Genomic DNA, 17,612 nt, shown 5'->3' with positions numbered 1-17,612 from the left:
GTTCATTTACATCATATTTGTAAATTTTACAGTATTACTGGCCAAATTTATAGGCTCACTATAAATAAACAATTACAACTATGCTGTACTTTTACAGTGCGCTTGTAAATGTTACAGTATTCCTGGCAACCAAAATTACTGTCAATTTTACAGCTATTTTTACAGTGTACTAGTATATTTTAAAAAGGTACTAGTACATAAACAATGAGCACAATTAGCTTATAAATAAGTCCCAGTACTTAATGAAAAAATATTGTACCTTAAAAAAGTAGTGCATTATTAAATGATTAAATGTTAAAATGGTTTGCCATATGCATGTTGCATTAATAAGGTGTATACTGTAATACTGGATATCTAGCACCAAAGAAAAACCTTAGGTGAGAGATCAACAAGCATTGCCATTCTTAACAGCAGAATACAGAAAGAAATGCTTACACGTTTATCCTCCATATCAGAAGCCATATAACTCATCCATCCAGCCCTGGTCTCTGTAGTATCTCCCGCTTCCTCGACCTTGCAGCGTGTCGTACATATCATTGGTCACAAAGCCGCTCTCAGTGCTGGCCAGTGTCACAAAACCACTCTCTGTGTCTCTGCCTGCCAGGTTGTCATAATCTCCAGGTGGAGTGTCTGGAGAAGACCCCAGGAAGGAAGTGTTCTTGATGTCAGGCCGTGTGCCGGCCAGATCTGATTCATGCTGCCTTCTGATGACGTTATAGACGTCCGGGCTCGGGCTGTTGCATCTTTCTCCAGCGGCCCAGTATCCTGGATCCTTCGGAGGAGTCTCTGTCTGTTCTTTCTTCCTGCATAAACACACACAATGTGGTATGTGGTATTGATAGTAGTGGGTTCAATTAGTCACAAAGTAATTTGTTTTCTAAAAAATAGATGTAAGGGATTCCTATTTCATTTCTAGATAATTACGGTTACTTAAAATCTACTTGTCTTAAAGACTAAATCAAATCAACAGTTCTGGATAAATCAATTCATACAAGCAGAGGAATTGTATAGTTTTTGTTATACAAATACATTTTGCAGAAATTTTTTCAACTAAAGAATGTTACATTTATCAAGACGATTGCGTATCCTTAAGAAACTATAAATTGAACGAGACATTTAGCTCATGAAAATAAAAGGTATAAAGTAGCAAACTAATTACATATAAAGAGTATATCTCTAATCAAAGTTTGAAGAGGATCAAAAAGGTTTTTCAAATTTGTCCTAAGGCCCAGTTTACACAAATACGTTTTAGTTTTAAAATGGCGTTTTAGAATGAAAACGATCCACGTCCACACTGGCATTTCATCTAGTGTTTCTGAGAAGATCTCCGTCCGCACTATACCACTAAAAATGCACATCATGTGACCACACAATGTCACGTTGGTAGACAAGGAAGACTGAGGTGGTTATCTTTCCACAAGTTTCATTCAAAACAAGGTCACTAATCATAAAGGGAATGCAACGGGTTGATATATATGCTGTTGTGATCTTCATACACAGAAATATGAGTTTCAATAGCTGTAGCAGTCGATCTCACTAGTGTTTACTCTCTGTAGACACAGTGGGAGAGTATACAGACATACAATTCATCTGGTAGGTAGTGGATATTTTGGTAAACAAAACACCAGTGTTCCACTAGATCGGTGCGAAGGATCGATAAGTAGACTACGATAATCCGTTGGTGTGTATACAAGCACACAGTTTATTAGAATGATAGCAGATCTTCTAGTAAACATCAGATAAGAATAATCACTTCCCTTGATCAGTATGAAGGACTCGAAGACTCATAAGGAACATCCATGGAAGAAGGTGAGAAGACGAAGGAGCAAAAGTGAAGACAATCATCAGACTTCAATCCCGGCTGATGACTGCGAGGAGAAGGTAGGCTTTTATAGTGGCCTTAGATGAGGGAACACAGGTGCAGGTGCTTAGAATGCCGGTGAGGGTTCAAGGGATTGGATGGAGGTGTTTTGTGAAGGTGAGCACTGATTGGGAGAGCAGGATTGAGCCGGGGGTGTGAGACACAAACACTCTGGCATGCGCTGCAGCGTATGCGCACATCTGAGCTCCAGACAGTCAGTAGGTGCTTTGAGCACACCTCCCCAGGAGAGAACAGCGCGCGTCGGACAGTTCATCAAGGATATACCACTGGACCTCATCTTACTATAGTTGTTAAACATGATATTTAATTCATCTTGTTACTATCTAATGATTCTTTGGTCTTTTGAATCTATTACTTGTTCTCAGGTAACGTGTTTTGGCTGAGTGCAAAGATAAGTTAATATATTAATTTATGTAACCACGTACACTGATTCTGCACATATGACTGATTGATTGCCTTTATTATGCCTATATTGTATAAACTTATTGTTTTATTACTTGCCATTATTGATTAAAACTGATATTCAGCAAAAGAGACGCGGTATGTTTAGTATTTTTCACTGAAAATGAAAGAAGGCAGTTATGTTATACATAGGCTCCGCTTTGTTATAAATATGCATACAGTGAAAATGACGGTCATATAAATATGTAGCTACACAATGCCTTAACATTTTAGTGTCTGTTAAGTTGTTAATATCAAAATGAAAATAGGCAGTTCCTTATATCACGTTTTCATTTTATTGGCAAGATAGTGAAACAATGTAGCCAGGGTGATGTAAATAACGTTGAAGTTATTTGTGCCCATTGAAGATTTACCTGACGTGTCCTCTAGAGTTTGTTTTCATTATCAAACTTGCAAAGTCTGCAACTTACAAGGAAAATATGCAACTGAACTTGCAAGATGCAAGAAAAAGCACCTATTAGAACGTCTACAGCTACACCTCTGTTTTCAGATGACTCCATTTTCCCCAATCCACACTGACACAGAGCAGCAGCATTTTAAAACCAAAAAGGCCTCCTTAGCGTTTCCAAAATGCTCCATTTTCAGGGCTCGAATACTCCGGGGTAGTGTGGACGGAAGATGTAGCCGTAGCAAAACTTGTGTGTTTAAAAATAAAATGTATTAGTGTAAATGGGGCTGCTGAATAGCTTCAGGACATCTTTGATGAAAGGTTTTGACCCACTTCAAATGGTGAATATACAGTTGAAGTCAAAATGATTAGTCACTCTTTTTCAAATATTTCCCAAGTAATGCTTAGGAGAGCTAGAACATTTTCACAGTGTTTTCAGCAATAATTCCTGTTCTGGAGAAAGTCTTATTTCTTTTAGTTTGGCAAAAATAAAAGCAGTTTTTAAAATTATTTGGTTGTCCACTCTTGTCCGATTACTTGTCTAATTAACATAACTTGCCTAGTTAACCTAATTAACCAAGAGAGGTATCTTGCAAAGATATTATATAAAATATATATAGTGTTATCATGGCAAATTTTTAAACTATTAAAACTATTCTGTTTAAAAATGTGTTGAAAATATCTTCTTTGTTTAACAGCAATTTTTTATTTATCAACTAAAGGGGCCGACGTTTGCCTGACAATTGCACATCCTCAAAAAACAATGAAATGAGTAAGAAATGTATGCCAGTATATGGTATATATAAACTAAGGTGCCAATAAACCTTTTTTTGTTTTGATACATATAATATGTAACATTTTTAGTGTGTTTTTAAAAGGTAATGTTTGACTCAAATTGAAAGAATTAAAAGTTGTATTTCGATTGTCTATCACAGGCTGAGATTTATGAAGTATTAAAATTGTATTACAGTCAAGTAATTAAATGACTTATTGAGCGATTCAATTTATTTTCAGACAAAGTCATTGGAATAAGTATTTTAAATGTTTATAATGATAAAGTACTTGCTAATTAATTATTTTTTTGATTTACCCAACACTGGGTATTAAATTGAACCTTTTTGTTGATCAGTAAAGTTATCAGTGAAATAATGCACCTCTTTGTAAACAGCTTGAAGCAGAAAACTCCAGTCGCCACAATCAACAGCAGCAGAAGTGGTATGGTTGGCAGTACAATGTATGCGATATTGAGAGCATTATCTGAAAAAACAGAAATGAAGCAGGATATTGATTAATGTGATCAGTTAAGCCTTTATTGACAAACTCTTCAAAAAGTCTGAAAGATTGTTTGCTGTTTTAAAAAAAGTCTTACTGTATGTAGGCTGCGTTCATTTATTGTTTTTAAAGAAACTAAAAATAGCAATTTTAGTAGAACATATTAATTTTCTGCATCTTTACTTCAGTATTCAGTGTCACTTGATCTTACACAAATATTCTCAAGGACAAGGTTAGATTAAAATATGGAACTCAAAGAACTTTTTAGAACTATTATTATTGGAAATATTTGTTCTGCTTACAATTTTTGTGGAAACCAAAAAACAATTTGAGAAGTAGTTAAGACATCCTTTTGAATTTTACGATTTTACGTATCATGACATAAAAAAAAAATAATAATAATAGTAACAATATGGTCCTTGGCAACACCACATGACATCTCACATGGTGTCATAGTTCATTTAACAAAAATAAAACCAGAAATGCCATGGAAGACAAACTTAACACAACCTATAACTCAGATGCATGTACAGTAGATACATTATTTAATGAATAAATTTGGAGTTTTTGGAAATAAAAACTTATTTTCATAACAACATGCATGTCTTCGCTTACACATTTGATCAGTGTAATGTATAGTTGCCGATTGAAAATATCTATTTCTTTTACACAAATATACTTAAATATTAATCTAAAAATAATACATAATATATAAAGCAAATTCTAATTTCACATCTTACCATTTGCGTGCATTCTTTTAAAATCCTAAAACTATGTTATTCCCAGAAAGGCTTTGGACCTCAAAGTATTTAGTAAAGATTCACCTGGAAGTCCAGATACAACCGTCCTTATGCCATCATCCTTCAATGTTACAGAGGGGTATCTGCGTGTTGGAAGAGCATCTGCAATGTAAGAGAATTAAGTTTTAGTGCATTATCTGGTGTAATGAATATGGCAGCATTGGGAATATGAAATTAATAAATAAAACACATACAGTACAAATAATCTGACACTGTAAAATATTGCTGCCTTAATTTTTCTAGTTGAATCAAATGAACCTTTCTAGTCATTTTAAGTTGCAAGAATCAAACGAACTAAACATATGAAGTTAAACTTTGCATAATAAAAAATATAGTGAAAAATCTATTGAAATAAGTTAAAGTAACATAAAACATTTGTTGTCAAGACACCATGTAAGATAATATTTGAAGGTCTTTCTGTCTGATTTCATGTATTTATTTATTTTTGGTTTATAATCAAGTATTAGATTAGCATATATCAAAAAGACAATTCGTCACCTTTGAATTATAAGGTTTTATCTGACATTTTTGTCAAAATTGAGTTATTGACATATTCTTAAAATGTGACAACTTATTTACAATATGTGATGTTTTTTATAAGTTGTTTACATTTTAAGACTTTTTATTTAAAAAACAAAAATGGTTTCTCTACAAAGTTGAACTCTAGCTTGGCTCTATAAGGTTCTTTCTGTTAGCCAATCTGCATTTTTTAATGCACGCACAAGGACTAATCAGGATAAGCTTTCTTTGTAATTTCACCAGATCGCTCCATTGACAGCAGGAAAGACCAGAAAGACAGACAAAAAAAGACAAAAAAACAATCAAAATCACAGTCGACTAAATAATGCACCACACAAAATTGAGAAAAAACCTGAAACTGAAAAGATGTGCGTAAATGTGATGATTCAGAAGCATTTTTGACATTGGGATGAAGAAACAGTTATTAAAGAAATGTAATATATTAAATGTGAAATATTTTTATTTGTTTATACATAGTCTGTGAAACATTTTTCAGTGTTATTAAACTCATTTGCTCATTGTCTGTTTTCCTTTAAAGTCTTTAATTTTAATATTAAGGCTTAAAGGACAAATACTCAATTGAATTCATAGGGCAAATAATAGAATACATATAATTCAATAATTCATATAAAGCAAAAATTAATAAATATTAACAAATTAATTTTATAAAATTAACATCTGCACTGGACAAAACACTTAGCACAGTCTTGTATGATAAATTTGAACAAGAAAAAATATTCATCCTAAAACATTAAATAAGTGTTATAGAAAGCAAAACTGTAACTGTATCTCAAGCGTCAACATATTGTTATAACACCAAATTATATATATATATATATATATATATATATATATATATATATATATATATATATATATATATATATATATATATATATATATATATATATATATATATATATATATTGATTGTATTTCTTGAAAAGTAATGCTTCAATGAATGATCTGCCAGATAGAACCTTATAATTCCAAGCATAAAAATTACTTTTCAGAATTAGAAGGTTCTATCTGCATTTACCGTGGTTTATTTACTCCAATTTGTAAATGTAAGAGAACTTTGATAATTTACATGTAGAGTACATTTAGGGTCTCTGTCAAGTTAATGAATGAAAGAGAACTGTTACACACATACTGTTTGCTCTATGGAATGCAAAAACTTTGAAGCTCAATATCTCAAAATCATTCAGAACGCAGATAGAACCCTATAATTCTAAGGTGACAAATTCTTTTTTTTTCACCTTTATTGGATCGGAAAGTAGAGAGAACTGACAGGAAAGCATGGGGAGCAGAGAGAGGGGAAGGATCGGCACTACTGATAAAATTATAATCAAGTACTTCAGTAGTCAAAACAATAAATGTACTTCTTAAAACACAAAATGTAAAGTAAAAGATTAATAGTAAAGGGATTAATTCAAAAATGCAAAGTGCACATTAAATCATAAAATAATTCTGTAAAATCTAATAAAATAAAATCATTATGTATACTCCAATAAAAGTATATTAAAAGGTATGTTTAAGAAAATGATTATAAAATGATCTAAAAATGATTATATATCTAAGCTTTATTACAAGTTATACTTAATACAAATAAACAGATTTTTTTCAAAAGTAGCTCAATTTAACTATGTAATAATGAAATCATTTAAGATGTATTAAGGCCCTATTTTTTTTGAAAACCACTGCAATAGACATATAAAACATTTATAAAAACAAAAATAATTAGAAATATGCAGTCCAAAATTATTCATACCCCTGCCAAATTCTGACAAAGTTACTTCTAATCAACCAGATTTTTTTTTTGGATCCGAAATGACACAGGCTTATCCCAAAAGATAACAAGACAATGTACAAAATGCATTATTGTGCAAAAAAAAATTCTGTTGTATTTACATTAGATCAAAAACTTAAACTCAGAGATATGAATAATCTTGCTTGACTGTATATATGCACACTATGCCTAACATACCTTCATGTGTTCTGTTTTCAGCAGGATTGTGTGCTGGAGGTTTATCTGAAACATCAAATGATGATAAACTTATCACATACTGTCTCTAGCACCAAATGTAACAATACAAATATAAACGTTTTATTCAATTTGTACATTTTATAAAGTAAATTTGTATGGTGTGAACATTCCGCAAAGTCTCCAAATATGTGGTTTCTTCTTTAGTGTACCTGAACACCAGTAGGAAATCATAAGCCTGATTGCACTGAAATACAGTTGAAATCAGAATTATTAGCCCCCCCTTTGAATTTTTTTCTTTGTTTAATATTTCCCAAATGATGTTTAACAGAGCAAGGAAATTTTCACAGTACGTCTGATAATATTTTTTCAACTGGAGAAAGTCTTATTTGTTTTATCAGCTAGAATAAAAGCTATTTTTATGAACCATTTTCAGGTCAAAATTATTAGCCCCTTTAAGCAAATTTTTTTCCGGCTGTCTACAGAACAAACCATTGTTATACAATAACTTGCCTAATTACCCTGACCTGGCTAGTTAACCTAAATAACCTAGTTAAGCTTTTAAATGTCACTTTAAGCTGTATAGAAGTGTCTAGAAAAATATCTAGTCAAATATCAAATATCTGACAGTCATTTACTGTCATCATGGCAAAGATAAAATAAATCAGTTATTAGAAATGAGTTATTAAAACTATTATGTTTATAAATGTGTTAAAAAAAATCTCTTTGTTTTATGTGTAGCATGATATTCTGACTGAACCCCTGATGGCATTTGATATTATTTGAGGATGTTTTTTGTTATTTTTCTGGACTTTCTGAACCTAAAATATCTTAATTTCTATTACAAAGGAGAATAACAGTCTCAGGTCGACATGAGGGAAGTATTTAATAACCTTTAATGCTTAGTTGTAGAAGGAACAGATCATTAGTATAAAACTGAGATCCTCTGCAGAAAACATGCCCCACCAACCTTTGGTGTACTTGCAGATGAAGTTGTTTTTGGTTTCACAGTTGTCGTCATTCCACTGGAACATGTATGGACCACCCTGACCCGCAGGAGCAGAAGGCTGATGATACATCACAACACACACCTCAAAGCCGCACGAAGGCTCATCAAAGTGCCAGTTTCTGTATCATACACACCACACACACACAGCAATTAGCAAAAGGACAGAAGTTTTAAAGGCTATTGATCAGTTAAGAGCTATAGTTGTGGCACTTGGCCTGAGAGGATTGAACCTACTGTAGATATATTAATCTTTCCTCTCATATCCTCATGTGCTGATCTTTTTAACACGTCATGATATGCTGAGGTGCCATAGATTTTTAGAATAAGTCATTTATAAAGATAGTCATTTATAAAGAGGGTTAAGGTCTTGATCCACAAAATTTTAGGGCTCTATTTGGTCTAGGTGCAAAGTCTAAAGTGCATGGCGCAAAAGCATTAAGGGCAGAAAAATATGCTCTGCTCCCCGGCGCATGGTCTAACAGGGTTGTGCTTATTCTCTTAATGAGTTATGGGTGTGTTTTGAGCATAACATGCATTAAACCAATCAGAGTCTCATCTTACATTCCCTTTAAGAGTCAGTCACGCCATGGCATTTGCTATTTAAATGGCGGACTTTATAAGTGAAAAAACTGAACGTTTCACTAGCAAGAAAACATTTAAACAGACCATCTGCAGCGCGAGGATAAAGAACAAGCCTCCACCATTCAGCCTCTTTACTTTCTTTTTTTTTACTTTTTACTTTACTCCTTTACTTTCGTGGAGTATGGAAACAGTGTTTTACACACTCCATTAAAGACATCCATTAGCCTTCATATTTAATTCAGTTTGCTAAGAGCAAAGATTTGTTTCAAAACTATTTCTAAATACAGTTCTAATTTCCAGCAAACCAATAAATGAACAATAATAATGAAGTGTGGTCACATTTATATCCATTCTTATGCCCCATATGGTGATGTGTACATCTCCAAAACCTGACAGGTGGACAAATCTAAACTTGTTTTTTTTTATTAAAACAAATATAGTATACAATAAATACCACTACTAATAATAACATTATACAAATGCAAATTGTCATGAATAAACTGTAAAAAGGGCCCCTAGACAAGGCATGGAGGCAGTGGTTTTATACTTATGTAGAAAATAATAATTTTCATAACATTTTAAATCTTAATTTTTTTTCATATGTAAAGATATGTGCATTTATTGCGCTCTGCGCTGGACTTTGGACCAGCTTTCATTTGGTCAATGGCACGGTCTACTTTAGTTCCTCAAAATAGCAATGCACCTTAACACATCTCCTTTTTAGACTGGAACACCCCTGAATCTACAAAGTGGCGCACATGGATTTGCTATTTAAACAATGTGGGCCAAACCTTGAAAACCTAAAAATAGCAACAAATCGCGTCAAACTTGTCTTGCGCCTTATTGCGCTGGGTGTATGATAGAGCCCATAGACCTATAGTTAAGCGCAAACATCAAAGTTTTAAAAATTTAAATTTGTATTCAGTCAGGATTAAGTCTACATTTAACAACTAGCGCTCTTGTAAAACTGACTAATTATGTATTTTCTGCATTATAGAGTTGTCATGACTGGGTATCACAAAAACAAGGGAAAGATCCAAGTGCAGCAAATTACGTCAAGCAATGAAGATCCAAAAAATGACAAGGGGACAGGCAAGGTACCAAAACTGACGAAAACGTGAAGTGCAAAAACTAAGCACAAGAGTGAATTAAACAAAAACTAAACAGGAATCCAAAAACAGTGATGATACTAAACAAAGTGAACAAACAAACCAAACACGATGAACTGGACCTCAAATAAAGCAGGACAGAACTAAACAAAACATTGTAAATCCAAAGGCAATCTAAACACAACATAACAGGGCTTAAAAAGACAGAACTAATTAGACAATGAGGAACAGCTGGAAATGAGTGTTCACATGAGGATACAACACACAAAAACCAAAATAAGAGCTGGTGCTCTTGAAGACCACCAGAGGGCACTGCAGCAGGTGTGACAAGAGTGGCAATGGTCTCAATCTTAAAGGTGCAGTAGGTGATCTGCCAAAATGCTAACCTGTTAGCATATTATCTAGGACGGCAGGGGAGGGACTGTGTTATATATATATATATATATATATATATATATATATATATATATATATATATATATATATATATATATATATGTTCCCAGGCCAGCTGAGAGATGTAATCCCTCCATCGTGTCCTGGGTTTTCTTAGAGGCCTGCTCTCGGTGGGACATGCCTGGAACACCTCCCTACGTAGGCGTCCAGGAGGCATCCGAAACAGATGCCCAAAGCCACCTCAGCTAACTTCTCTCGATGTGGAGGAGCACCGGCTCTCCTCCGAGCTCCTACTGGGTGACAGAGCTCCTCATCTATAAAGGTGCGCCCAGCCACCCTGCAAAGGAAACTCATTTTGGCCGCTTGTATCCGAGATCTTGTCCTTTCAGTCATATTCCAAAGCTCATGACCATAGGTGAGAGTAGAAACGTAGATTGACCGGTAAATCAAGAGCTTTGCCTTTCGGCTCAGCTCCTTGCTCAATGAACCGTCTCCTTATCGTAGTGGAGGTTTGAGTGCCTGAGTGAACCTAAAAGCTATGTTGTCGGGGGTTAATGCCACTGGTAGGGTCTCCTAAGGCAAAAAGGCTCGTGTGCGAGCACCTGATGGCCGGGTTTTATCCCACAGAACCTGGCCGGGCTCAGCCCGAAAGAGCAACATTGGACCATCCTCCTGCAGGCCCACCACCTGCAGGGGGAGCCGTAAGGGGTCGGTACATTGTGAAACAGGTGGTGGTCGAAGGATAGGTCCACGACAACCCAATCTTCTTTCACAGAAACTGGCTCAAAACAACTTGTGTTACAACTTATATTACCATTTTTATGATGATGTGGTTTGTTTGAATGCATCCAAACAGATATTTTGCCTCTTACAATAATTTGCGTACTGTAGATTTTTATTACTTCATCCTCATTTGGATTTGGACGTTTCATCCTCACTGGTTGCAATGTGATTTAAAACGTGTAACTTTTAATTATCCTCAGTATACTCTGTAAAAAATGCTGGGTTCCATACAGTTCCTACATGTTGGCCCAACACAACACAGAAGTTAAATGAATCATTTTTACAAATTTAAAGTGAATTAAACAAATTCCCAACCAAAAAAACAAAAAAAAACAACAAGCTTAAAAACTGTTATTTCAACTCATTTTAACTGAATAGTTTGAACAAGCAAGTAATTTTTTGACTATATCTTCAACTGTATTTCGGTCAATTTTACTTATATGAATGTTTTTTTCTCCAATATTTAGAAAAGAAATACCTTTAAATATATGACATCAACCAATTATGTTTTAAAATGGCTTACACTCAACGGCCACTTTATTAGGTACACCTGCCCAACTGCTTGTTAATGCAAATTTCTAATCAGCCAATCACATGGCAGCAACTCAATGCATTTAGGCATGTAGACATGGTCAAGACAATCTTTTGCAGTTCAAGCCGAGCCAAACCAGACGGGCTAGTCTGAGTATTTCAGAATGTACTGGGATTTTCACACACAACCATCTCTAGGGTTAACAGAGAATGGGCAGAAAAAGAGAAAATATCCATTGAGCGTCAGTTCTGTGGGTGCAAAGGCCTTGTTGATGCCAGAGGTCAGAGGAGAATGGCCAGACTGGTTTGAGCTGATAGAAAGACAACAGTAACTCAAATAACCACTCGTTACAACCGAGGTGTTCAGAAGAGCATCACTGAACGCACAACACCTTAAACCTTGAGGCGGATGGGTTGCAGCAGCAGAAGACCACACCGGGTGCCACTCCTGTCAGCTAAGAACAGGAAACTGAGGCTATAAATCGCACAGGCTCACCAAAATTGGACAATAGAAGATTGGAAAAACGTTGGTCTGGTCTGGTCTGATGAGTCTCGATTTCTGCTGCCACATTTGGATGGTAGGGTCAGAATTTCGCATCAACAACATGAAAGCATGGATCCATCCTGCATTGTATCAACAGTTCAGGCTGGTGGTGGTCCTGTAAAGGGGTGGGGGATATTTTCTTGGCACACTTTGGGCCCATTAGTACCAACTGAGCATCATTCAACGCCACAGCCTATGTGAGTATTGTTGCTGACCATGTCCATCTCTTTATGACCACAGTGTACCCATCTTCTGATAGCTACTTCCAGCAGGATAACCGTCATGTCATAAAGCTCAAATCATCTCAGACTACATGCCAATGATTTACTATACTCAAATGTCCTCCAAACTCACCAGATCTCAATCCAATAGAGCACCTTTGGGATGTGGTGGAATAGGTGATTCATATCATGGATGTGCAGCGGATAAATCTGCAGCAACTGCATAATGCTATCATGTCAACGTGGACCAAAATCTCTGAGGAATATTTCCAGTACCTTGTTGAATCTATGCCTCAAAGGATTAAGGCAGTTCAGAAAGCAAAAAGGGTCCAGCCTGGGACTAGTAATGTCTAATAAAGTGTCCGATCAGTGTATATTTCTTTTCTTTTTTGGGTGCTTTAGATGTTGTTGTACTTCTTTCTGTGGTTATACATATTGTTTCTTTATTTCTCCCTTCCTTTTATGTACTTGAATGCTAATTATTGAATATTATGTATTATAACCCCCTTAAAACAAGAATCTCAGGAGGTTTATCATTCTGTTTCGAATCAAATTTGCAACCAACCGACTAACATATAGGAAATCTGTAAAAAAAAAAAACATTGAGAAGTACAACCTGAAAGTTGCTGGGCTTCCATCCATCCAGTAGTATTTAGACGAACAGTTTGCATTCTCCTCATAGCCTCGCCCTTGATCCCTACGCAGCCCAATCCAGAAGTCTCCATCTGATGCCTTCAGTTCATGGATGAAGGTCTCTATCAGTTTCTGCTCAGTCTTAGACTCAATGCTGAGAAGGTCTCCACCATCACTCCTGCAGGCACGACTAGCCTCTTCAAAGTTGAGTTTACGCCGAATGTCCTGGAAGTAGGCGATTTTATAGCAGGGCTTCTCAGTGCCACGTTTGCATATTTGCTGGCCTAGAGAAACACATTACAGATGTTAGGAAAGACCAACAAATCTTTCTAATTATCATATATTCAATTCTTTTGATTAATATATTGTATAAATGTTAGTCAAGGTAATAAACCTACAATGATTTAAATATATAAATATTTAAAAACATTTAAGTATAATGATATTTCATTAATGTCTTTTAATATTACATTGACAAGTGTAAATTGTGTTTTTATAATACTGCTTAAAATGTTAATAGAAAAAGTATTTCATTTGGATTTATTTGTAGTTTAACTCTGTTTTACTGGTGCATATTAGTCAAGACAGTTACAGTATTAAATATAAATAATCAGTAAGACATCAATTGTTCCAATTTATCAGCAGATAACAAAACTAGTTCACATTTTCTCTCTGAATCTAACCGTACAATTATAAATTATTGAATCAAAAAAACAAACAAACTTATTTTTAATTGTTCTGTTGGTGCTAAATGGAAGATGCAAGCCATAATTATGGCAATAAAGAAAAACAAATCACATTACATAGTGCAAGGTTATATTAATTATAAGTGAATGTTAAGTACAGTGCATCTGGAAAGTCACTTTTTCCACATTTGTTTATGTTACAGCCTTATTCTAAAATGGATTAAATTCATTTATTTCCTCTAAATTCTACACACAATACCCCATAATGACCATGTGAAAAAAGATTTTTTTGAAATTGTAGCAAATTTATTAAAAATAAAAAAAACTGAAAATCACATGTACACAAGTATTTACAGCCTTTAGCTGCGGTCACACTTGACTTTTCCTCCCATAGACTTCCATTCATACGCACGCGAATGCGTCAGACCGGAAATGCGGGGTCATGCGTTAAGTTTCGCAGGTTGCTGCAGTGCAAAGTTCAAGCTTGGTGAACTCTAACCTGCTAAATCGCATCACTTGACTGCATGAGACCAATCGAGGATCAAAACATGACCTCTCTGGGCAAAAATGTAAAACATGGAGCAATTGCTCGCTTTTTTAAATGTCTAATAAGCTTGTTTAATCCCGCCCCTTTTCACAGCACTGCACGACAGAATTTCGCACACACAAAGCCCGGTGTGACCGTAGCTTCAGCCGTGAAGCTCTAAATTGAGCTCAGGTACATTCTGTTTCCACTGATCATTCTTGAGATGTTTCAGCAGCTTAATTGGAGTTCACCTGAGGTAAATTTAGTTGATTTGATTTGGCATACACCTGTCTATATAAGGTCCCAGGGTTAATAGCGCATGTCAAAGCCCAAACCAAGCATGAGCACAAAGAAATTGTCTGTAGACCACCGAGACTGGATTGTCAAAAGGACAACTATCAGTGCAGCAATCCACCAATCAGGCCTGTATGGTAGAGTGGCCAGACGGAAACCACTCCCCACATGGACGAAAAGCATCATGCTGTGGGGATGCACACCGTCAAAATATCAATGGTGTGGCCTCACAACAACTCTGTGTATGCTCTTGAGTGGCCCAGCCAGAGCCCAGACCTAAATCCTATTGAACATCTCTGGAGAAATCTGAAAATGGCTGTACACCGACGCTTCCCATCCAACCTAATAGAGCTTGAGAGGTACTGTAAAGAGGAATGGGCAAAGATTCCCGAAGACAGGTGTGCCAAGCTTGTGGCATAATATTCCAAAAGACTTGAGGCTGTAATTGTCAAAGGTGCATCAATAAAGTATTGAGCAAAGGCTGTTAATACTTATGTATATGTGCTTTTTCAGTTTTTTTATTTTATTTTTTTTTATAAATTTGCAACTATTTCAAAAACATTTTTTTTCACATTGTCATTATGGGGTATTGTGTGTAGAACTTTGAGGAAATGAATCAATTTAATCCATTTTGGAATAAGGCTGTAACATTTAAAAAAAATGTGGAAAAAGTGAAGCGCTAGGAATACTTTCCGGATGCACTGTAAATGTCAGCAAAATGAAAATCTTTTTTTTTTCCTTCACAGCCCATTTGGGACATTCTACCAAAAACGTACATTTTTCACTTCTAAAAAACATGATGGGCCTGACTTAAGCTTGTCATCCTCAAAAAAAAAAATCATTAAAAAAACAAGCATAAAAATCATACAATTTAATGATCCTTGATGTCAATGTCAGCTTCTTCTCCACCAAATGATGTCACATTAAAGTCATAGCCTTAAAGGTCAAATTGCATGCATTGTGTGTTAAATTTAATGCAAATGTAACAGGACTGACAGAAACATAGGTACAATTGTAAATGTATTTGTATTTTATATTTGTAGTATTTATTTGTAGATTTTATGTACAATTTCATGTTTTTAATCAATTGATGTGAATGATAACAACTTAAACTTGCTATTTCTGAATTTTCCTTTTTCTAAATAACAGGTTTTAGCATAACAAAAGTATTAAAGCTGTAGGTTCAATTGGGCTGAAGACGAGGACAATGAAAGAGTTTGTAAATTTGTAAAGTGTTTTTAATAAAGAACAAAAATCTGAGAACCAAATGAACGACATATTCCTTTCCAGAACTCAGAAATCAATCATCAGTTCATTGTATAGATTTTTGGGATGAAATACTTTTTATTCACTGTATTTACATTTTTATTTCAGGGACAGATAGTGTAAGTTTCTGGTAGAATGTCCCATATATTCATTTTCCTTAGATTTTCTAAAATAATAATGCTGTAAGACTATCACCAGTACCACACATGTATATAAAAGTACAAAAATTATTTGTGAAGTAAAAGATTTTACATGGTAAAAGCGTATGTCTTTGAAAATACACATTAAATTATAATTGCTAGAGTAAACAGCTCAATCTCTCACTATATATAACGTATGCACATTGTATCAGCTATCACTTCATCTACAGAAAGCCATTAGTGTCTGCGGCAGAACATACCTCTGGGCTCATAAATGTCTGCGCCACAGGGAGGATGGAGTTTACAAGTGGTAGAGAAAAAAAACAGCCACTGGTTAAAGCATGATCTAAAGAAGTCATTTCTAATATTCAAACACCTTCTTTAAAGTGTATTACATGAGAAACGTTTAGTTATAGCGAGTGGAAAAAAGAAAGTTACTGAAAACCTTTTACAATGCATTTCTGCTTGACAAAGAACCTAAAAGCTTGTCAAAAGACAGTACAGTTTAAAAAATCGATTAAGTTTTATAATATCTGTTTTTATATATTATATATTTTACAGTCGAATAGAATTTATTTCTTCACGTCTAACTCACCGCCCAGAAGCTTTGACGCGCACGCGGAGACGCTGAATAAAAGCAGCACGCAGCCACATTTTCTCATTAAATCCATTTGATTGCCTTTAATCAAACTTCAATGGGTCTCAAAAGTAACTTCACAAAGACAAAAACGAAAAGCCGAGAGAATAAAAAATGCAAATCCAACAGAGGGAGAGCTCCAGCAGGAGAAAACTGACCACCTGTCCGGTTATCCGCTGAAATCTTTATGAACATCCAGACAGGCAGATCCGAGAGACTCGGGCGCGAGACTGATCGAAGACGCGCGCGCACTCAGACACACTCACACACAATAATCATAATACATCATCAGCTGATAGTGACCAAGACGCCATGGGCTTTTATGTGACGAACAAATCCGATTACAATTTATAAGTACAAGGAATCAAACGGTTTCAGGTTAATAGATTTGTTAAAAGGGCAAACAAAATACATATTAAATCGCTGAATGACTTTAAATACACCAGTATATTCCACCAAAACATAATAACGAATGTCACCTTCGATCACAAAATCTTAAGTTACAGGGGTATATTTTGGCAATATCAATATTAAATGTCATACTGTAAATTTCAAAACTTTAATGAGTAATATGTATTGGTAAGAACTCAATGTGTACAACTTTAAAGGGGATTTTCTCAATATTACTTTTTAAACCCTTTAAATTCCATAAATAGCAGCACACAAATTGGTCAAGATCAACTATCACATATGGAAATCATGTTTATTTTGCTATGTATACATTTAAATATTTAAAAAGTAAAATAAAAAAGACACCTATTAATAGTTTTGTGGTCCAGGGTCACAAATAGTCTTAAAAAACAGTTCTAATATATTAGAAGTGTTAAATAGGTTTAAATATTAATGGTTTTAATGTCGTTTTTATCATCTAATCAAGTTATGAACATTTAAAACAAATAATAAATATGAAAATAAAGAAATAAAAAATGCATTTGATGATACCGAAGT

The 17,612-nt window shown here is 34.7% G+C and overlaps 1 protein-coding gene across 1 annotated transcript; it reads right to left on the bottom strand.

Moving 5' to 3' along the window:
* Nucleotides 1-336: 336 nt before the first annotated feature.
* Nucleotides 337-16,845, bottom strand: layna (layilin a). The gene is made up of 8 exons (XM_056457059.1): nucleotides 16,623-16,845; nucleotides 16,288-16,305; nucleotides 13,099-13,399; nucleotides 8,278-8,435; nucleotides 7,311-7,355; nucleotides 4,829-4,906; nucleotides 3,887-3,989; nucleotides 337-803 (listed from the first exon to the last, which is right to left on the bottom strand). Exons 1-8 carry the CDS (start codon nucleotides 16,696-16,698, stop codon nucleotides 452-454), a joined length of 1,131 nt encoding a protein of 376 aa, XP_056313034.1. The 5' UTR covers nucleotides 16,699-16,845; the 3' UTR covers nucleotides 337-451.
* Nucleotides 16,846-17,612: the final 767 nt, after the last annotated feature.

Source organism: Danio aesculapii, chromosome 5, assembly GCF_903798145.1.
Source record: "Danio aesculapii chromosome 5, fDanAes4.1, whole genome shotgun sequence".
Classification (NCBI taxonomy): Eukaryota; Metazoa; Chordata; class Actinopteri; order Cypriniformes; family Danionidae; genus Danio; species Danio aesculapii.
Note: the sequence above shows the minus strand (reverse complement) of the source record. Positions and strands in the feature narration are given on the sequence as shown.